At 40.6% G+C, this 25688-nt stretch overlaps 1 protein-coding gene across 2 annotated transcripts in view; it reads left to right on the forward strand.

Annotated features, from left to right (window-relative positions):
• The window catches only part of PTPRO (protein tyrosine phosphatase receptor type O), a 155541-nt gene that overhangs the window by 121521 nt on the left and 8332 nt on the right, over positions 1-25688 (forward strand). The window contains exons 13-24 of one of the 2 annotated variants that reach the window (XM_055807877.1): positions 3015-3154; positions 5800-5932; positions 7266-7386; positions 9330-9398; positions 12867-12950; positions 16280-16315; positions 17823-17904; positions 18907-18997; positions 19507-19583; positions 21946-22080; positions 23085-23207; positions 24733-24887. In XM_055807877.1, coding sequence (XP_055663852.1) covers positions 3015-3154; positions 5800-5932; positions 7266-7386; positions 9330-9398; positions 12867-12950; positions 16280-16315; positions 17823-17904; positions 18907-18997; positions 19507-19583; positions 21946-22080; positions 23085-23207; positions 24733-24887 — 1246 coding nt within the window. The remainder of the gene's footprint in view (positions 1-3014; positions 3155-5799; positions 5933-7265; positions 7387-9329; positions 9399-12866; positions 12951-16279; positions 16316-17822; positions 17905-18906; positions 18998-19506; positions 19584-21945; positions 22081-23084; positions 23208-24732; positions 24888-25688) is intronic. The other variant, XM_055807878.1, reaches the window with a different exon arrangement.

Raw genomic sequence — 25688 nt, forward strand, 5'->3', positions numbered from 1 at the left:
ACAGTCAGATTCATGGCTGTGAAACCCAGCATCATTCTGAAATAAACGTGTGTAATGTACTTAAAGGAAGACTTGAGAACCTAGTCCTTAAGGTATAACATAGAAGTTTCTGTGTGATTTCTTCCTTTACCTGTGAGAAAGACTGGATGCTACACCATTGTACCTGAAGAGATTTTACTCTGCTTTTGCACACATATAGTATTGTGGAGCCACAGGTACCTAAAGCTATGAAGTTCTGAAGTGTGCCTTACTGCTTTTGCAGACATTAACTCTGCTCTGAAGGTGGCTATGGAAGAGTTAGTAATTTCAAACTGGATTATCTTCTCTACACGCATAATAAACCTTTTGTGAATGACAGTGAAAGAAGTGAATTTAAAGGATTCCACGATTTCTAATTGAATTAGAGGCCTTGAAGCAATCACTGTCTATTTGTCTTTCTCAATAGCTCTTACATCTTTTAAACAGTGCTGGGGCAAGCAGTACAGCCATAAGAATCTGAAGTTCTTCCAGGTTTTTTTACCAAAGGGAATATTTGAAAGATGTAGACAAGTTCCATGGGTATTCCCTTCCCTATGCAAGTCCTGTCCATTGTTTTCCCCGCGCCTTGTGCCTGTGCACAGTCTGTCTGTTCCCAGGACTGAGTGAGTGGATGTGTGAGTGCGGGTGTATCTCTTCACTCCCATTAACCAAATATTTTAGGGGGTATTTCAAAGTATCAGGTAGCTTTATCTTTCAGACAGGTCCACAAGTGCCGCATACCATTCAGGTTGTACACCGTACAGACTAATTGTACCTTCCTGTTCTTTGCTTGTGGACAGGCAGACTCTTACTGAACTGACATAGGTATTCTGCTCTTTCTCTTTCATTGACAACAAAGAGAAGGTGGAATGAATTCCATTTTAATAGGTCACTTTTAGATTCTTGGGTGCGGTTTTTTTGTAGTGGTTTGTTTTTTCTTTATGCTGTTTGCACTTTGAATAGACCACGGTAAAGATGTTTTACCAGAGGTTTTCCTTCTCTCTGTTTCTGAAGGAGCAATGGGAGTTGTAATTAGCAGTAGTGAGAACTGACTCTTAAGTGATAGACGACTCAGCACTTGGCAGTCACTTAAGCATTCCTGCCAAATGTTCTTCCCTTCATGATGTTTGCTTCATCCTGGCAACTTTCCACTTACAGAAAAATCAAGCCATTTGCTGGAGGCAAAAGGAGGTTTTGATTGGGGTGATGCCCAAATGCAAAACTCATATTTGAATTGAGGAAATTTTTTACCTGGAGTGAGGGATGGAATGTGTTTCTGAATCCAAGAGCTGATATATGGGTGTAATTAAGTGAGAGGAACGCTTTCCTATGTGGCGCTGGGACAACATGTACACTGCCATCCCCATGACACAGAAGCAGCCACGTGAACATGCCTCAGTCCCTACCCAACTCTCTCCTTCATGCCAATATAATCTTGGCAGCATCCAACCCTAGAACACTGATCTTATTGTCTGAGGATCAGATACGTCTCCAAAATGTCTATAACCACTTGAGCAAGGCATTTGTGCCAAGTTTTTTGTGGCAGATCTTACACATCACATCCAGGCTCCTGTGACAGCATCTCACAGAATGAGAATAACAAATCATTTGTGAAGGGGAAAAATAATGTTGTTGTACATAGCACGCTGTATGTAGTGTGTCAGGATCCTGGAATCAGGTCATTGTTTGACGATGATAATTTTCATTAAACATCTGTAGATTAGGAAATCTGAAAACTCTGGAGAAAAACTCGGAAATGTACAACCCAAACTTTGCACTCTCTGAAGGCAAACCAAAGAGCCCAGGGTGTCGGAGGCATTGAAAGCTAAGAAGTTCCAGTACCCATTCTGTGAAATCATCAGGATGAAAATTGGGATCAAGCCTGGGTCTTTAAATAATCCTGGGGAAAAAAAGTGTCTCTCATTTTAACACCATGCCTAGGCTGTTTGCTTCTCCCCCTGCTCCTCCCTTAAGGTTTCCCCTCCTGTTCTCCCGTGCTTTCCGTACTCCACATTGGTTCAAGTTGGTTCAAAAAACAAAGGTGGGGTTGCAGTGATGGGTGGCCTCCACTGAGGTCAGCATGACCTCCCAGGGGCTACTGCCCGCCTAGCCACAGGGGTCAGTGGGCAGGAAGGTGGCACTGGAGGCAGCAGCCAAGGTCACCCTCTGCGGGGCTGGGGGCACTGGGTGTAGACCCCCATCCATGTGCCACAGAATCTCTGATGCCACCACTCCCAGGAGACCCTCCATATCCCTCCTGTCACAGGGTTGTCTCCTCCTCACCAGACCCCTGTGTATGTTTGCCCGCTGCCAGTTCATCCGACACAACAGCAATGAAAATCAAAGCAATAAATTGAAGACCCCTGAGATCTGGACCCCTGTATTCAGTGAGGAGAGAAAATTCCTGTAGCTAACTGAAAGGAGCACAGATCTAATGGCCCTCAAATGTTAGCCCAGAAAAAAAAAAAAAAAAAAAAGATTACAAGATATTTTTTTTTTTAAACCTGCTAATTGACTAAGTATTTTCTCTGCTACAATTAAATGAACCTAGACAGCCTTTGCGTGTGGGAAGCTGCTTCTTTACGATCTCCTGGGCAGGCCTTGTGAAGAAAATCTTTCTCAGGCCAATTGTGTTACTAACAGGTAGACGGCCCTCTTCTCCCAAAAGAGTTTCTGCTAACATCATTCCATTAATAGAATATGCTGATCATCCTCAAACAAGGGCTCTGCTGAAAAGGGAAGTAATTATCCAACTGCCCAAATAAAGAACAGTTTAAATGGAGAAGAAAAACCAAGACACTTCATCATCTTCCCATTTTACAGTGGTAGTTTATCATCATGAGAGGCAGGGCTTTACACTGGCAGGCTTTATCTGAAGGAAATGAAAGACAGAAGGGCATCAGGCATTGCTTTCATTTTTGTTTGAGGCTTCCTTTTCTCAGTTGTCTGGAAACTTAAAGATAAGCTTAATTAAAGGAGATTTTTCTCTTAATCAGAACCAGCCCCTCCAAAATCACTGTTTGCTGTCAACAAGACCCAGACCTCTGTGACTCTGCTGTGGGTAGAAGAAGGAGTAGCTGATTTCTTTGAAGTCTACTGCCAGCAGGCTGGAGCTGTTCAGGAAACAAAAGTCCAGGTATGTGTTTCTTCTTTGGTTTCTGCTCTTCATCTCTGAAAATGAGACCGGTCCTTGCATCTTTTGGTGTCTGCTCCTTAGCATTTGTGTGTAAAGCCCAATGGCATTTTGTGCTCAGTACACAGGTTAGATCATTAAGCCAAAGGTGGTAAGGTGGTTCAGAATTAAATCTTTAAAAGCGAAACTACTAAAGCATTTCAAATGCTAAATTATTTCATTATTCTGCAATATTAAAATCGGCTTCTGTCTTACTGACTAGATTATGACTACTTGGACAGAAGCTATGTGCATCCAACAGGCTGTCAGTCTTTGGCTACTTAGGAAAATGGCTCGGATATACTGTGCGATACCTAGAAGGCCACAAAACTAAGGGAATGTCAATGGGCAGGAAGGGAAAAAGGGTCAGATGACTTGATAAGGAATGGGGAAAATAGACATATTTAGATGCTGTGAGATCTTTTATGCAGCATTTTATTATTTCTGACTGGCTTTATTCCTGACTTTGAGAACTGTTGCCTGAAGTTCAGTAGGACCTTCACTCCTATTCAGAGTACCTTTATGTTAACAAATAAGGCTGCTTCTCGTGTGTTTTGTCTCTTAGGGTATTTCCTTCGAGACCTACCTTCTCAGCCTCACAAATGAGCATCCTTTTCTGTCTATCCAGTTAGGTACTGCTCTCAGAGGCCACCTGAATATTGGAGTGTTTAGGCTGGTAATATTGTTCAGTGAAGAACAGAGCAGTAGTAGTTTTAATTGCTTGATGTTCAGTGCTGTGCAACATATGAGGCTTACTTTTTGATTTAGTTGATGGTGTAGTGAATCACTATGATTACATGTCGTGAAATATCGTTTTTTCATGTGGACTTTTGCACATAATGGGGAATCATTCAGAAAAAAAGGCAAAAATAACCCACTCAGTCCACTGTTTATGACAAGAGAGACATACATATCCTTTAATCCTATGGAAGACTAGTCTGAATTATTTAATATTCTTTTTAAATTGAGAAAGGCACTGACTAAAGAGGGAAAAAAAAGTTTAAATGCACTTTAATGTTTTGGGTAGTTTGGATTCCACATCTAGATTCCTGCTTTTTCACAATTAATAGACTGTGAAGTCTATCCACTTAACAGAGATTCAAAATAATGACATGGTCAGGTATAGAAAGTAGCACAGGATTTGCAGCTGTAGTGCAGAGCAGGTCTGGTTTAAGAATGTCAGGAAAAGACTGCTCCATTTGGCAGGAGCTTCAGTGGGTGTCTTGTTTGTTGACATGAACACCTGGCAGTGGGAAATGCACAGAGATTGCCAGCTCACTTCTCATTAGGTTTGTCACCCTCTTTTCTGCCTCTCTGAAGAAATGGGAAAGGCTCCTTTTTCAACTGCAAAAAGGGATCCTTTCTCATTAGACTGGTGAAAATTGTTTGTGATTTTCCATGCTAATTACATGAACATTTGTGTCCCTTTCCTGCATTTCTAATCAGTAGAATGAAAAGCAACAGCTTTCCAAGTTTGAACATCTTAGATTTTGGTTGACTAATTTAAATTTCCCAGAGGGAAAAATGGAAAACATCCAACCAAGTCCAACTGCCAAACTGCGGCCCCTCCTTTCATCTCAGGGAATAAAAGCCTCCTCCCTTACACTCATGTACATGTGATTTCATCTGCGTAACGTACCTCAGAATTGCACTGCAACAGGAACCCTTGCTAGCCTGGAAGGGGCCCATGACTGACAACAGGTCACTGCAAAAATCCAATGCTTGGGACTTGTTACAGCATCTCATGGCCCCCATCCAGCGTGAGTTCATTCATAAAACTTCTCCTTGTTCCCTTTCTAAATCACTGGCTCAATGTCCCTATTTTCTCATGTGCAACCCACCCTTGGTTCTGCTGGAGAGCACAGAAAAGCCTCTAATGACCTTAAGGAACTATATCTTTAAGTCAGTGCATATGTTATATATGTTGTCTTTTGTTATATCAGCATTTAAAAAACACAAAAGTGTTTACCAGGGACGTAGTAATTAAAACATTGTATAAATATGTTCTGTATAGAGTTTCTACTAGCTAGAAAAACTGAAGTGTGGGACATCTGAATGTAGTTATTACCCAAAGGCTTTGCTCTACCTTTATTTTTCACCTTGGCCACTCGAAAGGCTCACAGCTCTTCACATCCAGGGGAGTTGCTTCAGAGGCAGAGGTGACACATATTCATACAAGGGTGTGGAGATTGTGACTGCCTTGGCTGCGCTTTGCATAAAAATAATTTTGTTTTCCTCCCGCCTGTATGGCTTAGTAACCAGAGCTCATGAACTCTGCCCACCTCTGGGGATGGCACAGAGGTCACAGCGCTTTCCCCCACCCAGCGTGTGCCTGACCAGCCTCCTGTGAGGCACCCTCCTGCCCTCCCCAAGGAGCCCTTGGGTGCTCTGGGATGTTCCTGCAGCTGTTTTCACCCCTGTTCCTCTCCCCTCGTCTGCCAGACTACTGGGCTACCTGCCTGTTTTCAAGGGCAGGCCCTGGTTACCTTCCCTGGGTTTTGAAGTGCTGGTTTCTTTGACCAGATCTGACTTTTGCCTGCTCACGTATATGGTCAAAATTGTATTTACCAGAGCAACAAACTTCTGTGTGTTTTTCCCTGTATCTGTAGGAACCTGTCACTGTCTCTTCACATGTCGTGACCATTTCCAGCCTAACCCCTGCCACCTCCTACAACTGCAGCGTGACCACCTTCAGCCACGATAGCCCCAGCGTCCCCACTTTCATTGCGGTTTCCACCATGGGTAAGCAGCGCTTCCCTGCTTTCTTCTTCCTCCTCCAGCTGCAACATCTGTTTCTCCTTGCTTTCTAAAGCTGCTCTTGGTAATGCTGGCCCCAGGGGTTGGAAGGGTTGCCAGATGTGAATGGGATGGGGAAGCAGCTTTAAAAAGCCCTTAGAAAAATCCCCGCTGGGTGGTTGACTTGGAAAAATACAAACTAGAGGCTCAGTTCTCTATTGGGTTTTAGAAATCAGGGACCTAGTTTGTGGTGTCAAGGCTGAACATCAGGGTACTGCCTGATGACATTTGTGGTGAAAAATGTCTTCTCAGTCAAGTCCAGACAAGAGGAAATTCCCATTTATAAGTTGCTAAAGCAAAACACTGCTCTCTGCTTTCAGTGAAGAAGTGGAGATAGAGCGAGAGGGAAGGAGAAGGGCCACTGCAGGATCTGGAGCAGTCACAGCTCGAAGGGATAGCTCCTGGTGGAGGCTCCCTGGGCATGCCATGAAGCTTGGCTCTATACTGACTCTGAAGAAAGAATATCGGTGTTGAACTGCCCAGAGCACTGGACTTTTCTTTAAAATCTCCCCTTCAGAATGATCAGTGTAATCTCTGCTTAGTTAGGGAGTTGTGAACTCTGTGCTGGAGTTCAGTGTCTGATACTTAGCTTAAAAATATCCATGGATTTTAATCTAAAAAGATGCTTCCCTAGAAACTGTGGATGTTAAATTATTCTGAGCAAGTAAAATAAAGAGGGTTTCTTTTATAATGAGCAGAACAGGGTATCTGGTCTCATATTAGTACAGTCGATAAGCATGTAACATGGAACAAAAGTAAATCAAGGTTTTGTTATTCCAGTTGATTCCAGCTCTTATTTATAACAGAATATTTTGTTAAAATTTATTTTCCAAGGTAATTTGATTGATTTCAATCCACTATATTACAGACCCTCAGCTCGTAATTTTGCTTTTGGATCAGAAAAGGTATTGATTATTGTTGAAGAACAACTTCAGAGTTGAAATGTGCTTTGGAGAGGTAGATGCTGAATATCTGTATTTTTTTATTTACTTCACCCTTTTCTCTTGTGTTATCAATGTCAGTCAAAAGCAAAAAAAATCAGAACATGCCAAAGTTTAACAAAAATGCCAGAGTGAAGTAATTTCCCCACAGAAATTTTATAAGAGCAACAACTAGTCAAAACCTCCCTTTATTTCTGGGGGTAGATTTTTCTCTTTGTAACACCAGGCTGAATGAGATCAGTTCAGAAAAATAACACCATCTACATTCAGGAGAAAAAAAAATCCAAAACTGTTAGTGCTTCGGAATTGAATAACCAAATACTTGTTTGTATGTGCAGTCACCGAGATGAATCCCAACGTCGTGGTAATCTCTGTGTTAGCCATCCTAAGTATCCTTCTGATTGGACTGTTGCTCGTGACTCTTGTTGTACTGAGGAGAAAACATCTGCAGATGGCCAGGTAAGTCCAGATTTATGCTAATTCAAAAAATATCAGACAACAACAAACACAACATGGCAATAGTTGCAACTAAGGACGCTTGTGTGCAGGATACCTTCAAAATAGTTGTCTTGCTGCTGTTTAGGAGCAGCATGTCTTCTCCCTCTATCTACTTTCATTCTTGACCTGAGTAATAAGCCTCAACCTTTGTCTCATTTTGAACTTTGCAAGGTTAGATCTGTAAGAAGTGCGATCACTTATTACAAAAGGGTTGTGTCAGGATCCTGAAAGATAATAAGAGTCCAAGGCAACTGGGCATGAACAGGACATCAAGATGCTTTGCAAAGTCTTTCATATGGTTTGGAACAGATTTTCCATATCAACAAATAAGATGGTTTTTGCATCAGGTCCAGGATACAGCGTTTCAGAGGCCATGTAAGGCCTGAGCCCTGGCATCCCTGGGATGAGGGAGGATGTGCCCAGGGCCCCAGGAGTGTCTCGCTAGAGCATTTGCCAGTCTGACTTCAAATCCTGGTCTTCCAGTTGTCCACGTTCTGCACTCATATGGGCATCCTTCCTGTGGGAACTGCAGCATAAGAAAGAGCATACGGGCTCACCTAGATCTTGTCTTTTTGTGCAATCAGGATGCAGCCAAATATACAGAGACCCACAGATCCAGAAGTGACCTCAGGTCCTGCTGTTCACCTATAACGTTAATGATCCCAATTTGTTATGTCATACAGATGAAGGGGAAAATTATCTTATAAGAGTAAACCTTTTTTTTTACAGAACCTGGGGTTCCTTCAGCTATCTGCAGCAATCATTTGTACCTGAATATTGAAATTCAGTTTTCTTTTCCTGGTGGTCTTACCTGTAACAGTTCACTTTAATGCAGGTTATGTTATGGTCTGAGTGAACTGTGAAAGTTTCTCCAAACCTTTGATGTGTGGTTCATTTCCTGGTTTGGATGTATCCTGGAGTCTTCATCCTTTCATAATCTATGTAATGTATTTTATATTAATTTACTGTCTTGTGTCAAGAAAGGAAATGATTTCATGTGAAAAAGCATATGTGAAGAATCTTGCACCTAGCGGACACTGCATTTTGTGTGTCATATCTTGGCCATGTATTCCATGTAAGAGATGACCGCATCATGCATATTTTGCCAGCTGTCTCTTTCAGTGAACGTCATGTGGTTTGTTCCTTTTGCATGTAACTGGCTCTGTGAAAATCCCAGCTAAATTAATTACCTTTTCTATTTAATTACTGTGTCGGCAGCACAAATATTTTTCTTTTTCTCTTCATCACTGTCTCTAGCCAAAGAAGATAAAAACTGCAGAAGGAAATTTAAAAAGTAAATCCAGTAAGAAGCTGCAAGTAATCGTTTACTTAAAACAAGGAATCAAAAATAGTCAAGTCAGTTTATAATTTCTAGCTGAAAATAATGGACCTGTGATAAACTCACCAGAATGTTATTCAGGAAATTCAGGTTTTTTCCACAATTATTTTGTGAACTCAAAATTACCATGATCCTATCAAATGCAGACAATTATACATCTTCTCCTTAGAGCTGGGACAGTAAATATTTAGTATAGGAAGGTAAACATTTACCATGTGTACAGAGGCCAGCAACTAGTGCTAGTGCCAGACTACAGAAAGCCCAAATCTGGACAGAAGATCTGTGATCTTTATTAGCAACTTCTCCTTTGTTTCACTCTTTTAAGGCATTATTAGGAAACCTGATCTCAGGTGGTGTTGAACATTTATTGGGTTTGGATAACTCTGTTAAAGGGTTTCAGTTACACCTGAGATTACATAGGTTACATAGATTGTCTCAGACTTAATCACAGATGTGAGTGTTCAGCACTTCTCCGCAACTCTGAGTTCTCCGTTAAATCAATGTCATTGCAAGCATTGTGAATCCAAAAATGGTAACTTTGCACCCAATGGTCTTCCTGAAACAGGGAGTGTGGGGCTGGAACCTTTGTCAATTTTGCATCTTTAGAGAGAGATGGAAAGCTTCCCTACAATTGGTAAGTGTTTGAAGCAAAGCTTTTAATTATGTTTTTCCACATCTCTGCTTTTTGGCAAATACTATCTTTAATCTTAAGTACTTATTTTTTATGCCATCCTGTCCCTTTTTAAGATAAAACTACTATAGCTGTTATTTTAGTATTTTATTTCTTTAATGTTGACTCAAGACTAAGTATTGTCACCTGCTATTTTTAGTAGGGAGTGATGTATATACATGTCAACTAAGTTGCATAGATATGTTTTGGAAGGATATGGGGCTTTTTTCCTTTCTCTTGCAGACATATTTCCTGAAATAACATAAGTGTAGAAACTTGATCTATAAATCCATTAGCACTTCCATAGATATATATTTATATTGAGGAGTAAGCTTGCCCATAGATGACCAATTAGCAACTGTCTTTATGCAGTACCATCAATTAATTTTTTCTTATGTTGCAAGACAAGGACAAGACAACTCAAATATTTACTATAACTTGATGTTCAGTGCTGTTGAAAAGACTCAACACCCAACACCCCCTACTCCCATATTCTTGCTAGTCTAGAAAACTACCTACAAGAGTTGCAAGCACTGACTATGGACTCCAGACCATCACTGACACCATCAGCTGAAGAGAAGTATTTGAACAAAAAAGATCTGTAGCTTTTATAGAAGCAAAAGGGCTCTGAGAGCTACTTGACTGGCACCAGTGCGGTCATTTCCATTCCTATTTTAATAATCAAATAGGCACTAATGACCGACCCAAGGTTTACCATTTTGTTATTAGTAACGTCTGCAAAAATGTCCTATCTTTCAAGGCAATTCTGAACACAGATATTTAAAAGCATACTGTCAGATTCATTCCAGTATGTAGGAAGAAGCAAATACACACCTTGGGTTTACACCCGTGGTCAGCTTTGTTGTGAGCCAAGAAGTTGGGAAGAGGAGTCGGTGCGCAGGGAACTGCCAGCAAGGACAGGATTAAATGGATTGACACTGCATCACAACAAGCCCTTTGCTAATAAGCGTGCAAACCGAACTAACAGGCCCAGCAGATCTTGTCAGTACCTCACTGTGTTGCTAATTAACTGGATATTAAACAAGCTTCACTTGCTTGGTTTAGCTTTAATAGCAGCCAGCTGTATGCAGTACAAACTAATCTCTCAGTTTCTCTTGCTTGGACTATATTAATGGCAAAGAAGGCAGAAGATCAAACAGTCACGTTAATTAAATATCCAAGCTTGAAACAAATGATTAAACTAGCAACAGATGTTATTAAAACCATAAAAGGCTTTTTTTATGGGAAGGAGAATTAATTAGTAAGTTTGGATGTGAAAGTGAAGATTCTTGTTGCTTAATTTAGTATATGTGTATGTATGTGTGTATATATGCATATATGTATACATACATAAATTATGTTATAAAAATATAAATTGGGGAAAATATTCCTGCTTAGTATCTCCATAAATTTTTGGTAACTGAAGGCAGTATGCCGATGTCTTACATTCCTGACTTCTCTGAGAGTTTGTGAAGATATCTTGTTTTGTGTGCCTCTGTTTAATGTCAAGACCAGATTCACTGTCCAACCAGTCAGCCAAATGGAAAATCTGGCCCTAAAGACAGGTAGAAGGATTAAGAAACCCATTTTGCTTGGGGTCATTCCAGGGATATAGTAAGGGAGCTATGGGCATATCCACTGATTCCAAAGGAAAGCTCAGTTCAGCAGTTCTCAGGATTTGAGCACTCTCTGCGTCTCTTTCTCTTAATTAAATAAAATTGTTCAGTAGGTGAAAGACTATATAATTCCAGGAAAACAATATTGTATTTACTGAGAAATTACATATTTTTTTAAAGTTAAATGAAATCAGTTGTTTTAGATGTTGGATGTTAGATGTTGTTAGATGGATTTCCTAATCTGTGAACAATATAGGTAGGGTCTGTAAGCACGTTAGCCTGTGGAAATGCCTCATGATGATTTGATGATGAAGGACAACCCAGGCTTGAATAATTCCTTCTGCCTCTGTAGGCAAGAGGAAGTAAAAGCTTCACTTGGAATTTTCCAAAGGAAAAAGGAGTATTCCAGCCACATCATCACTTCTCTCTTCTAAGCCTAATGAAAACCTCTCTGTGGCACCAGCGATCTGCTTATGGAAAACCAGATTGCATCTTCAGTCCACTCCCATAGAAACTCCAACAACAGATAAGCCCTGAGGCCCTGATGCCACAGCAACTGTGGCATATGATTAACTAGAAAGAGCTCTCGCTTCTGGCTGACCCACACAATCCCTACCAACGCCTGGGGACGGTGCCCTGCAGAAACTGCGCTGCCCGTCTTCTCTTCAGCAGCAAAACTCGTTAAAGCATAACTTGGAGTTTCACTGCATGGGAAGAAGTTTTCCACCACTGGTTGGAAAATTAACATTAGAGATGATTACATTTGACATGACTTGCTTATCAGGCAAAACACAGTATCATAAGAGCCAAGAGTACTGAAAAATGAAATTTCACTTTGTGGTTCCTCTTTAGAACAGCTGTAGCAGGATGGTATTGCTTTTAGGACAGCACATTTTCTGATGGGGAAAAAAAGTGCTGAGGGTGTATTTGGCAAAAAACCCCTCCTACTGGGGCAATTTTTGTTTACGTTTCATGGGGTTTTCATATTTGAGAAGTACCCATAGCCGAGTCCACCAATAGGTGGAACAGGACTGAGTGGGTTTCCTGAATTAACGCATAACAGAATCTGGTAAACAGGCTGCAAATACAGAAATTTATAGTGATTTTGTACTGAAATTTCCTTTAGTCACAATGAAACCTGCTGTGAATAATTATTCATAGAAACCACAGTTAGAAGAATTTAAAATAATGTTTTTCTGAAAACCTAGGAGAGAATTTAAAGCATTTAAAAATGGGTCTCTACAAAATGTTACGTGGAAGTTTTCAGATGTCTGACTCAATAGAGAGTATTAAGATATAGGTTTGATTTAAATTTATCTGTCACACAGATGTTCTGATAGCCACAAAATCACTTGCAGGAGCAAACGTCTGAGATTATTGTAGTTGTACATGCTAAAAAACCCCAGCGATATCTGTCCTGAAATATTTCAAAGCATCAGGAAATAAGACTTAGCACCACCTACGTAATGGCAATAAATGTGGCTGAAATTTTCAAACAGATTTTACTCTCTGAAAATCTGCCAGTTTATTGATTAACGTTGATTTAGAATAACAGGCCTGAATCAATACCGTAAAACACATTTCTTTTGATCATATGGAAATTTATGTTGGATAGCTGAAAATCCTGTATAGGGTGTCAGGTTGAGGACTGAAAATTCTATGGATGCTAATAATACTCTTATGAAGTAAATAAGAGGAAGCCTTTTTAAGTTTAGCTGGTTTTATAATAGAATTTGCTGATCTCCTGATTTCTGTTTGTCTTACTAACTCTCCTCACTTTTTCATCTTTATGTATGTTATTTATTAATGCTCACAGGCGTAGAAGTGTATTTGCTTTCCTAACTCTGCTACCCTCATGCCTTTGGACTGATTATCTTTTGGCATTTTATATTAATCCTTGGTAAGTGATTTACTTGTTTTTCCATATGCAATGTGTAAACAATGTTAATTTCTATTACATGAAAAATGTCTGATACCTTTGTTTTTAAATGGGTCAAAGCTTTTAAAGATATGATTTTCTTGTACTAGAACATGGATTGGAGAGGATGTGGGTATCAAAGTATTTGCTACCCTGCTTCATCTAGTTTGTCTGTTTATGCTCCAAACCAGTTTGATATTAAAAAGCTAATCTTATGGTGGTCATCATATTCATCTCATTGCGCTCTCTGCGATTTTTGCCACTTTGTTATAAGTCCTGGCTTCTTCTATACCAGTTATTCATCTGTTTGTTGTCTGGCATTGCCACCTGCTGCTGCTGCTGCTTTTCTGTTACTAAAATTGCTTGATTGTGCCCTACCTGTTTGGTGTGTGGTGTCAAATCCCTTAGGTTTCAAAGGTGTGGTTACGCTCTCCTGACATCAGTAAAAGTTTTGCTTTTGGAAACAACAGTTCACTGAGAGTCGATACGTACTCACAGTCCCAAGGTGTTAAATTGGGTCACCATGTACGCATCTTTGTATGCGTGTGTATTTAATAGTTTAGTCTGTAAAAAGGTGTAGTAAACAACTAACTGTTTTTTTCTGAAAATACCTAACCAACAAAGTCACAGGGTCCATTTAGAACCAGAACGGTTTTACAATACATATAACAAAAAAATCCAAAGATCTAAAAATGCTTAATCTATATAAAAGAAACTGATGGTCTTGAGTCCAAGGTATAGTGATTTACAAAACATGGTACCAAAATTAATATTTACTGTTGACTAAACATTTTCCCTGGTGTTAAAATATGGCACCAAAGCCCTGGCAGGCAGTCGTCAGCATCTTCAGTACAGGGATTTCTGAGACTGGTTTTCCTTGGGTCACATCAGTCTGTAGAAAAACTCATCTAAATTTTCAGTGGGCCCAGAAACGACCAGGTTTATGTAACTGAAGAAAGGTCCATTTCTTCTCCCATGAAAATAAAAGCGTGTTCTCCCCACACGCACAGAGCTGAAGAGCCTTCTGCATCTCTCCAAGTCTAATGTTCTCTTGACTTGTAAATTGTCTGACGAAAACTCAACTATCAGAGCTGCAGTGACGGAGGGTCAGGCAAGCAGGTTATTATTGTGGAGGTCAGGATGATCTCTCTTAACTCTTTAATGGTCAAGAAGCCCAAGGTGGCCGCTGCCAATGGCACTGCTGCAAAAAGACTTGTAATCTTCTCTTGTCCCTTTGCCTTTTTTGTTTAATATGCATTAAGATGCATTAACTCACCTTTCCAGACTTGTGTCCTTCTTCAGAGGTTTCCTCTTCAGTCAAGCTACCTAGTTTAGTCTAGAAGACCAAATTTAAGGGAGCTGAGGCTGAATGAAATGAGATTATCCGTCTCTTTGTATTTTAATCTGTAGGGTAAATGGAAGGAACAGGTGGAAGAACCAGCCATTTTTTCAAATGTCTTTGCTTTGCACACAAGTTGGTTTAAAACATTTATGAGCATTCAGGAAACAGTTGCAATGCTAAGAAATGAGGGCCTCTTGAGACTATCAAAGCACAAGAAAATGTTGCTGAGAAATGGATGTCAATCATTTGGTTTATTGCCTCTTGAAGTATTCCTTGGAGAAGCATTCTTAGAAGCATTCCCATCATAAACAGCATTTAGAAATTTCTTTTCTTTTGAAATTAATTCCAATGTGCCCAACATTAAAAGGTTTACCACAATCACAGGGGACAGAAATGTGTTGAATAATTTACAGAAATTAATTTTAAGTTTTCATTGGAAAAAATCTTTGAAGTTGTAGAATAAATACTACTAGGCTATGTGTACAGTACACATGAATGTACATATAGTATACAAATAGTATCTGTATAGATAATATGGTGGGCTAAAGAGGTTTATCGTATTTGCAAAGTAAAGCTCCACGTTAGTGTAAAGCTGGTGTTTGCTATAGCTGTTAGGTCTGCAGGCAAAGCTCTATATCTAAATGGAAATGTACCTTGACAAAATAGGAAAATTATACAGGTTGTGGCTGCTCCAAAAACTGAATAATTTTTAAAACTTCATTTTGAAATGAAGTTTTTTTATTATTATTTCACTTCTAAACTTATCAGGGTAGAGAAGTAAAAATATTCCACTTTTAAATATTTCTTTCTGTATATTTTCATTGTTTTGAAATTAAAGCTTCACCTTTAATTTACTAATTGAAGCTGTGACCCAAGTTATTTAGAAATCATTTTAATATAGTGAAATTAAAAATAACATCATTATAATGTGACGAATTAACAGATATTGTTGAATGCCTGGGAAGAAAAAAATGACACTACTAAAATCCTTTCTGAGTAAGAAAGAATCTATGTGTAGTCTGTGGCTGGTTTAACAGAGAGGATGAGTGTTTTCAGACCTCTAGCTAAATTATTCCAGGGTGACAACTTTGTGCATTTAACTTGATCGATTGCCTAACTTTTTTGTGGCGGCAACAAAATGAATACACCCCCGATCCAAAAAAACACATAGTGGTAGGTAGCATAGTCCAGTTCTGAAGCCCATATCTTAATGGGTTATACTGCTTAACACGCTCATAAGCTCGCTCACAACTGTCACTAGTGAATTATATCGCTTATAAATCATGTGAAGACAGTGTATTGCATGACTGGCATAATTATCTCTGGCTGTTAAAAGTCAATTAAAATTATCTAAGGTTTAAGCTTGACTCCTGCTGAAGTCAGTAGGGTATTTGCCACTGTCTTCATTGATCTTCATAAGCAGGTTATGAAACGGGTGAGAAATAGTGTTCAGGCCCTTTCTTTTTTTCTTCACCCTTGCTTGAATTTTCAAATTGTGGTCTTCTCCTTTTATCCAGCAGATGCTTCTCATTCCCAGTTGCTCTCTAGTGTTGGCACCTGGTTTCCCAGCCCACTAGAGCTGGAGCGGAGCAGCCCTGGGGACAGTGTGGTGCCCCATCCCATCCCTTGCAGCAGCACAGCCCCCTGCCGGGCTCGGGCCCTGGGGACTCAGCCCCAGCGCACCTGAAGCCAACGGCATGGTTGGGTCAGGATTTGTAAAGGCCCCATTGCTTGTGCTGGGCACAGGTTTTTCCTTTCACAGGCAGGTTGTTCTCAGAGCTGCAGAATGTAAAATGCATCCCATGGGTGTCAATTTAAAAATGTCCAAGATGCTGTCACCAATCTCATCCTGGGTATGATGGTGACCAGAAAACAATACGTTCTTAAATCAGTGCTAACTTTGAGTAAAGACTATGCAATAGTTTAATGAATGAAAAACACATCTTTCTTTTTTTTTTTTTTTTAACAGGAGTAAAAATGGGTTAAAGAAGAGAAAGCTGACCAAGTATGTAACTTCTTTGATGCCTAAAAATATATATATCACCTTAGCCTAAACATGCACTATGGAGTACATGATATAGTGATATCGCAGTTACAGATGTAGAAAACTTGTTGATAAACACATCCTGAGAGAGATATCTGAAGGCAGAAAACAAACAATAATTGGACAAAAGCAATTCTTCTCAGCAGATAGGTTGTGGTAAAACAGCTCCTTACTGATGGAGAATTAGTCATTGGGGAAATGATCAATTATCCAACTTAGTGATTCCAACAACGCTTATCCTTAGTTAAAAATGACAAATGGTGAAAAACTGGGATGCATTTGTTTCTAGTGATATTTCCCTCTTGATATGAGGCTCTCATTATGGTTGTTGCTAGAACATTAGATCATTAATGCTAACGTGTAAACAGGAGTAATTAAGCAGTGATAAGACAGATTCCTTTGGGCATATTGCCTCAAAGTAAATTAAAAGATTACTGTGTACATGCTTCAGTAGCTTGTAAATTAGAGCATGATAATTAGGTGAGGGAAGTTGTTTACCTGTGTTTCGTTATTCAGAGTGTTAGTCTAATTATTTCTCTGTTGTGTTGCGAGACGGTGCCTGTACTAATAGACAGACTCTTGTCTGGTGACATGGTGTGTAGAATGATGGGAGTCGCTAAATCAAGGCTGCTGTATACCTGCTGAAGCTCTCTGCGTGGTTTTGTATAGTTATATGCCATTTTTTTTAGACACCATCTGGGAGGAGAATTTGACCTCTAATGACAAATGTGTGTAGTTCTCAAAGCCAGCAGAGAAGCAGTCACAGCAGTGGCATCCAAAATGCTGGTTTAGGGGACTTTTTTCAGTGGGCCTTCTAGCAAAAATCAAAACCTAAATAAGAAATCTTTTTTCCTGCATGAGCAAAGCTCAGATGAGTTTTAAAAGTCTCTGCCAGATGTGAAAATGCCTGTAAGCAACACTTCACATGGCACAAGAGGCAACTCAAATGAAGCAGCCAGCTGCGCTGGCACCAGAAACAGGCTGGTGGAACGGTACTGGGAGTGGGTCTGTGACAGCATGCTGGATCACCACTTACCGCAGTGCCACCTGTGCCTTGGGGGTGTACCCACCTGCAAAAGCAGTTCAGGGGCCAGGGAATCGTAGGAAGGGTGCATGGGCCACTCCCCTTGCCTCAGGCCAGTGGTTTCCCTCAGGCAGGACAACTCCAGCCCCCCCAAACCAGGGCGCTTATGATCATCAGCACCAGCAGCTGCAGCACTGAGCTCACCCAGAGGGGTCGGCGCTCTCAGCTGTTCTGGTGCTTTTTTTTGGTATGATGCAGGTAATGAGCAATGTGCCCACCATTTGGTGGCACTGAACCACAAGAATTTTTTTTCCTCTTTATTGTTGCTTTCTAGCATTAACAGTTGCAAATACATATTCATGACTTGATAGTATTCTGGGGGAAATTAGAAATAAAATGTACTGAAAACGTTGTTATTAATTTCTGTGTGTTTTTCTTTTAAAGCCCCGTCCAGTTGGATGATTTTGATGGATACATCAAGGATATGGCCAAAGATTCAGATTATAAATTTTCTCTGCAATTTGAGGTATATCTGTGGGGATTCTGTCCTCTCCTAGCTGCCATCAGCTTTTTCCAGATGTTAGATTTGCGTGTGTTCCTGTGCTCTCTGTTGTTTAATGTGTGCTGTTGCTAGGCGGGTCAGCTTCACTTCCAGTTCTGCAGCATTTGAAAGTGGACCTTGGTGGTGTTGAAGAGTGCATTTAGTAAGCTGATTGGAGTGGCTCATCACATTTGGTCCAAGATAATTGTGAGGCCAACACATTTCCTTTAGGACACGTTGGCAGCCTGAATAGAATTCAGGATTTTAATGTCTTTATTTATTTAGTGCCCTTAATTTGAAGGGAAGCACTGGAATGAGAAAGTAATGTCAGAAATCTCTTTAAGAGCAAGGAGGTCTCTCTAAGACCAGTTCAGGTACATTCTCTTAATTACCCAGAATTTAAAGTCAGTTTAGTAGCATAAAAATAAAAAGCTCCTGTCCTAGGGCTAACTCCCAAAGATTTAAACGTGAAAAGGGAGTGGGGAGGACTGTCAGGGTGTTACCACCATTTTGGGTGGCTGACAAGTTCCCTTCCTGCCAGTGACAAGTCCTCGATGCGTCCTATATTAGATGTAGCTACTGAAGTTGATGAAGCTACTGAAGATCTTCCAAGCATTCCCTGGTATCAAGTTAAAAAGCCACTTGAGGACTTGAAGAAAACACTTTAAGTGGGGTGGATGACCACTGCAGAAATAACTTCTCAACCCCCTAGTCTGACACCATTAATGGCTAATTAAGTGCAGGTAGAGAGGAGCAGTCTGCAGTCACAGCCTGGGATGGCAGCAGTGCGTTGGCAGCACCTCTAGCTGTTTGGAGCCAGACTCAGAGGCATCAGATAAGGAAAGTCAGTGTAATCCTGCTGTCAGTTTACAACATGATTTATGAACATTTTCAGTCTGGTACCTGCCACAAATAATCACTTCACAAAGAATTATTTTTTGAGTGTTTGTGAGTTTGACCTTGGTGTCTTTCTTTCCGTTACCCTAGGAGTTAAAACTGATTGGGCTTGACATACCCCACTTTGCTGCTGATCTTCCCATGAATCGCTGTAAAAATCGCTACACAAATATCCTGCCATGTAAGTACAATACATCCAGGCTCCTGCTAGTCCCTCGAGAGGGGATGAAGAGTTTTAATAAGAGAACTGGAGAATCAGGACATTTTTTGAGTGACAAAAGCCTGTTCTAAAACTTGCCCTTAGAGAGAACCAGGCAATAGATGGGCTTTGTTAGCTTTGAAGAGACGTAGCTTTCTGGGGATGTTTATCAAGACAGGAGTTTGGAGATGTGAAACACAAGGTCATTTCTACTACTGAGTAGTGTTACTATATTTCTCTTATGATTTTAATGAAACCTCGGGGAGCCCAAAGGGATGGCAGTTGGAGACTGTATTTTGCAGAACAGTAATGATAGTGCATCCCTGTAGTATTTACTGAAGCAGACATCGCTCTGTGTTAGTAAATGTGAGCATTTTCTGGTTTTTTTTTAATAGATTTTTTTTCCAGGTTTTATAAGATTAATTTTAATTTTGCCTAGTTGGAGAAGAATGCATTGTTTGAGAGACAATTCTTTTTTTTTTCTTTTACAGATGATTTTAGTCGTGTCCGGTTAGTTTCAATGAATGAAGAAGAGGGATCTGACTACATTAACGCCAACTACATCCCTGTGAGTACAGGGACTCAGTCAGTGTAAAGAACAGGGTCCTGCACAGGAGTTAGAGAGTGTCACCTCCAAATAGCACAACATCTTCAGGAAGCTCAGTCAGATTCTCAGCATCTCCTTCAACTTCCAGTATTTTGCCTACAGTGAACCATGCTTTTCAGCAGCCACCCAAAAGAAAAAAAGAAAAGGGAGCAGAGAGGGACAATTATTGGCAAATTTTGCTGCAGTAACACTGGGTGAGCTGTGAAACTTCGTGAAACTTAGGTTGGACTCGTAGGGAAGTGGTGAGGAAATGTTAAGTGGTTCAGTGGCTTTTTAAGACCGCTAGGAAAAACATAAACTTTTAAATAAGAAACTTTCTAGGTTTCTACAGCACATGGAAAAAGGACAGACGCTCCACAACTGACAAAATGCACACAGCCCAGATGGTGCGTGGAGAGAGCTTCTGCTTTCTGCCTCGTCTCCCGTGCTCCCGGTGTGCCTCCCTCTGCCTGGCATGGAGCAGCCGTTCACCAGGGAGTAGCACTCAGAGTTTTAGGATAATTAATGTATACACAGAGCTGCAGTCAGTCTGAAGCTGGGGGTGGGCTAAAACCTTGTCAGCTCTTTCCAGTCTCGCCTTAGCTTGTGCAATCACTTAGGCTTATCCCTGCCACTGCCACAAAGGCTTGCCCCTCTGTTATCCCCCCTTGCTGTGGCTTGGTGTAAAGCTGTGTTAGGGAGAGCAAGGTCCACGGGGTCACTCTGGATGGACGGCTGGACCGCTCATTTAGAAAAACACCTTTCACTTGGGCACCACAGTCAGATGAGCATTTCTGCACCCTTGCCGTGAACAGAAGACAGAGCCAGTCCCAGCTGTGCTGGAGAGAGCTGAATCGGCATTATGGAAAAGGGAGGAGCCCTCAGATGAGTCAGCGAAACCACTTCTTTGTCACTGTGGCACTGCCCGTGCACGTACTGCTGAGCATGTTGCCTCTTCTTAGTTTCTACGTGTCAAGAGCATGAACCTAAATGCTCAAGCTGCAAGTGCCTGAGCTTGCAGCAAATCACGAAAGACAAATGCTCCAGCATTCAAAAGCACCATTCACAACCCAAGAAACTTTTATGACAAACTTCTATGACATGGGATTATGGATAATAGGATTTTATGTAGCAGTCCTTTTTGGATTGCTCAGTTCTGCTTTTTATAGTTTACATCTCTTTAGTTGTACTTACAGCGTAATGCTGGCCATAGAAACTGGGACAGACGTGTCATCTTAATGCTTGGCTTTTCTTGACAGTTGCTTCTCCGCTGAGTACCTGCCTCCTAACACAGATACTCGTGGTGATCTGTGTCTCTGTGATCATCAAGATTTGACACTTAGGTCAGGCATAGCCCATGCAGAAAAACAAACAGCAAATTCTGTCTAGTGCGAAAACTCAGCTTGAGCTGACTTTTAGAGATGTCTGAGGAGGTCATTTATGGAAAGTGCTCCCAAATCACAAATAGTTTTACAATCCACATACTGTAGTGGCACAGGAATCGCCCAGTTTACATGGGATCATGCTGTGTGTTGGATGCGTCTTTTGCTCTTATTAGGAATATCAAATAACTTTCCAAATGTGGTTTTGATTGTACATTCTCAGCAAATATGGTTGTAGCAGATGCCAAAATGGACATTCTGGGCAATCTGTGGATCTGTTATTATAGTCTTTATATAATGGTCTTTTGGTTTTGGAGAGGGAAAGGAGTCTTTGGACATGGATAGGAGAAGGAATACATGGATATAAAGCATCTGATCTTCAACAAAACATAGCAATGATAATCTGCTAAGGGCATTGGCTCAGCATATTCTCTATTATTTTAAGCAGACTTCTAATTAATATTTTACTAATACATGTTCTTATGAAAAACACATGCAAATAATACTGTTCATTGCTACCTTTCATTTACATCAGTGACTGAAAATCACCACAGGCACTGCTTGGGATGAGCAGTCTAAGCATCTGCAATTGGTTTTATGTCTATAACTAAAGAAACCCTTAAATTATGAAATCTGGAAGAAGCTGGAACTTTGATTTAGGATTCTCATTACTTGTTTTTCTAATGTTGCCTTTCCTGCTCTCTGGGCAGAAGATTTGTATAGTAACAGCTTCATTTTCTGTCCTTCTAGATTGCTTACACTTTGGGAGCATCAAAAACTGGCAAAGGTTGTAATCTCAAAATAAATACAAAAAATCATGAAGTCATTTCTTTGTATTAGGAATCTCTTTTAGAAGTACAAATTGAACTTGAGCAAGCTAGACAATATGTATGTCAGAGAAAACCATGTGTTCTGAAGCAGTAATTGTGTTGGTAAACAGCACCTGTCTGTTTATTTCCTAGGGATATAATTCACCCCAGGAGTACATTGCAACTCAAGGACCACTGCCAGAAACTAGGAATGATTTTTGGAAGATGGTTCTCCAGCAAAAATCGCAGATTATTGTTATGCTTACTCAGTGTAATGAGAAAAGAAGGGTATGTAGCAAAGTCTTGCACATAGTATAAAAGAAACTACTCTGAGAACATCTATTTTCTTATGAGTGAATTTCTTTATATTGTTTGCTGATCACAAGGCAGCATCATAACCAGACCTGGAATGGCACTTCCTTTACTTAATGGCAGGCATTTTGGGATGATTAGGGGACTGGAGCATCTTTCACATGGGAAGAGGCTGAGAGTTGGGACTCTTCAGCCTGAAAAAGAGAAGGCTCACAGGATCTTGTCACTGTGTATAAATACCTGATGGGAGGGAATGGAGACAAGGGCCTCCTCAGTGGTGCCCAGTGACAGGACAGGAGGTAATAGGTACAAACTGAACCACAGTAAATTCCATCTGAAGTCAGAAAACCCTTGTTTTACTGTGAGGGTGACAGCACTGGCACAAGGTGCCCAGAGGTTGTGGAGTCTCCAGCCTTGGAGATAACTCAAAAGCCGTCTGGACACGGTTCTGGGCAGCCTGCTCTAGGTAGCCTTGCTTGAGCAGGGGGAGTTGGAGAAGATGACATCCAGAAGTCCTTTCCAACCTCAACCATTCTGTGATTCTGTGCTTTTAGGTTTAAATAATAATAAAACACAAGTGTTACACTTTACATTTTCCTTGACGTTATAATAGAAATCTTTGGAATATTTTTTTTTCATGCATATATTCTTGTTCCCCATGTTTTGTTCCTTTTAGGCCTATTCTATTAGGAAAAGCAACAATCTCCAAAGACATTATGTGTTTCCATTCTTCACTATACTAATGTTACCCTTCAGAAAACCAATGTATAGTTTATGTACACAGTTACACAAGTAGGGATGAAAAAAGGGCTGAAAGTCACTGCAGGATATATTACCTCTTATTGCAGTATCAAGTAAATAGTGTTGTAGACATTTCCAAAACTGACGGTCAGTATACTTTTGATTGTGCTTTTTTTGTATATGCACACGTATATGTATTTATATAAATACCAATATGTATGTATTTATTTCCCTTTCAGGTGAAATGTGATCATTACTGGCCATTTACGGAAGATCCTATTGCATATGGGGACATCACAGTGGAGATGCTGTCCGAGGAGGAGCACACAGACTGGGTTTATAGGAATTTCCGAATTAGCTATGTAAGTGAAACATTTTGCATGGCCCTACTAAAAGGGTGGAAGTAATTTTGGTCCAAACTTTTGTGCATTTCTGGCATTCAGTGGAAAACACCGAAGAGAGAGATTGATTACCTTAACCTAACTCCACACAGGCAAATGAATAAATCACAACTTTCCCCTAAAATTGCTTGCTGTATCTGGGAATTTCTCAGCAAAGTGCAAGACTGAAACAAAAGTACTACCAGAACTCTGGACGTATCTGTGGTTCCAATGGTGACAATAAATGTGTAAACTTCTTTTCTTCATCTCAGGCTTATCTTCTTCCTATAAGTTATTAAAACCTTGAAAGTACCAATGTAGAAATGGAAAACATTTTTCAAATGGGCCATTTTGCAGTAATCAGATATTCTTATAGTATATTGAAACACACGTGAGAGCATGCAATTTCCAAATTAAAGCTGTTCAGATTTTTAGGCATTTCTTTCCAGCTTTATTTCCTGCACCGAATTGTTGTCAGCACCAGCTCAGGAAGGAAAGGTTAGCGATATTGAGGGGACAGGTAAAATGCTGTGTGCTAAGCCCACGGACATTGGCCCAGGACCTTAGCCCTGCCCCGCCGTGCCTCACTGTGTTGCAAAGTGTGCACAAGGTGCAGGCAGGGGGATAAACACATAAAAAACAAAGTGTTGGGCTCTTGGTGTCTATTGAAAATAATGACAAGACTGCAGTTCAGGTACGCTGTCCTTTACCAAAGCCAGGGCAGCTGCTTCAGGGTCTTTTGTACTGATCTCATTTTTTTATATCCTTTGCCTAAGGATATGCTGTTGTCTGTGACTCGTGAAAGGTTACTGCAGCAGGGGTGTTTGGCCTGACCAAGAATGGCAAAACTGAAGGCATTGCTTGCCATGGGGTTTGGTGATGACAGCCCCCACCCCTCCCTATGTTTTGAATTTCTTTCAGTCTCAAAAGCAAAATGTGTTGTGTTGAGGATCTTATTTCACCTGAAGCCGCTAGAGTTTTTAGCATTATAAATGCTTTTCATAAAAGTGGGTATTTTTCTAAATATTTGCCCCTGTAATGATTTTTTCTTCCCTTTTGGTATTTTTTTCCTTTGAAACTTGAAAAGAAAAACTCTCAAGAGTCCTGTCTTGGTTGGTTGTTTGTCAGCAGTGTTGTTATTTATCTGTAGCAAAATGAGGAAAAGGGGAATGGAATAGAAAGAGGAAGAAAGCCTAAACGTGAAAAAGGCAACAGTTCTTGATTTAAAAGGAAAGTAAAATTGAACCACCATGAGGAAAAAAGGCAAAAAACCAAATCCTGAACCCAGAAACAAGAATTCATGCTCTTTTGATAATGACGGCTTGGTACCACCTCCTCTTTTTAATCAACTGGCATGTAAATTCTTTGCTACGTTTTTGGCTGACTTTACTTTCTTAGGCTGTATGTGGGGAGAAAAAACACACTACAAAATGACAGAAAAAATTCTGAGCGTTAACTGCACTGTTAAACCCCTGTGAACATGTTGCTGTTCTGCTTCTCCTGTTAGGCTGATGAGGTGCAAGACGTGATGCATTTTAACTACACTGCCTGGCCAGATCATGGTGTCCCCACAACCAACGCTGCCGAAAGCATCCTTCAGTTTGTACAGATGGCCAGGCAGAAATCAGCAAAGAGTAAAGGCCCCATGATCATACACTGCAGGTAAATGGTTCGAGGAAATGGGGAATGAAAGGATGTAACTTACTAAATATGTTGGAAAACTGTTCGAAGGTGAGATGTTGAGGTTCTGCTTACCTGTTAGCTGGAGATGGTTCTTTCTGGTGTTAAGGGTAAAGGATTGGTCCCCCACTTTGAGTACCATGGGGCTGGGATTTCAGCCTGCATCCACAGACACCAAGACATTTCTTTCCAGAGGAGGGTCATCTCTTTGGATGTTATCAAGAAAAGGCTTCAGAAGGTGAAGCAGGCAACCCTGATTTACACCGGCTGAGAGCCTGCCCCTGCTCTCTCATTTCCACCCCTTTGTGATACGGATGGTGCAGCCGGGCCAGCAGCCTGCCACAGCGTGCTGCTTCCTGCAGATCTGTGTGGCTGTGCAGATCCTCCCCCTCTGGTTATTTGGCTTTTTGACTTTCTGTACATTCAGAAGGTGATGTGAAGAGCACTATCCTGTGCTAAGAGTAGTACCTGTATCCCCTGCTAACAGTTATATGGCTTTCTCTTTCTCTTTTTCTCTTTTTTTTTTCTTTTTCTTTTTTTTTTTCCTTGAGAAAGGTTGTTTTATATACTGTCAGATTTATCTCTTGTGCATCATCTGGCCTTTTATTAAGACGATCACTTACTTGGCCTCTCTGGGGACAGCTGCCATGTTAGTGATGACATCATAGCAGTTTGGTTTCTGATGCAATTCTCCCAACTGACTTCAAACCTCCTTATGACTCCATGTGCAAGAACTACTCACAACAGATTTCTCAGAAATACATAAGTAGCTGCTTTGCAATG

Source organism: Falco peregrinus, chromosome 6, assembly GCF_023634155.1.
Source record: "Falco peregrinus isolate bFalPer1 chromosome 6, bFalPer1.pri, whole genome shotgun sequence".
Classification (NCBI taxonomy): domain Eukaryota; kingdom Metazoa; phylum Chordata; class Aves; order Falconiformes; family Falconidae; genus Falco; species Falco peregrinus.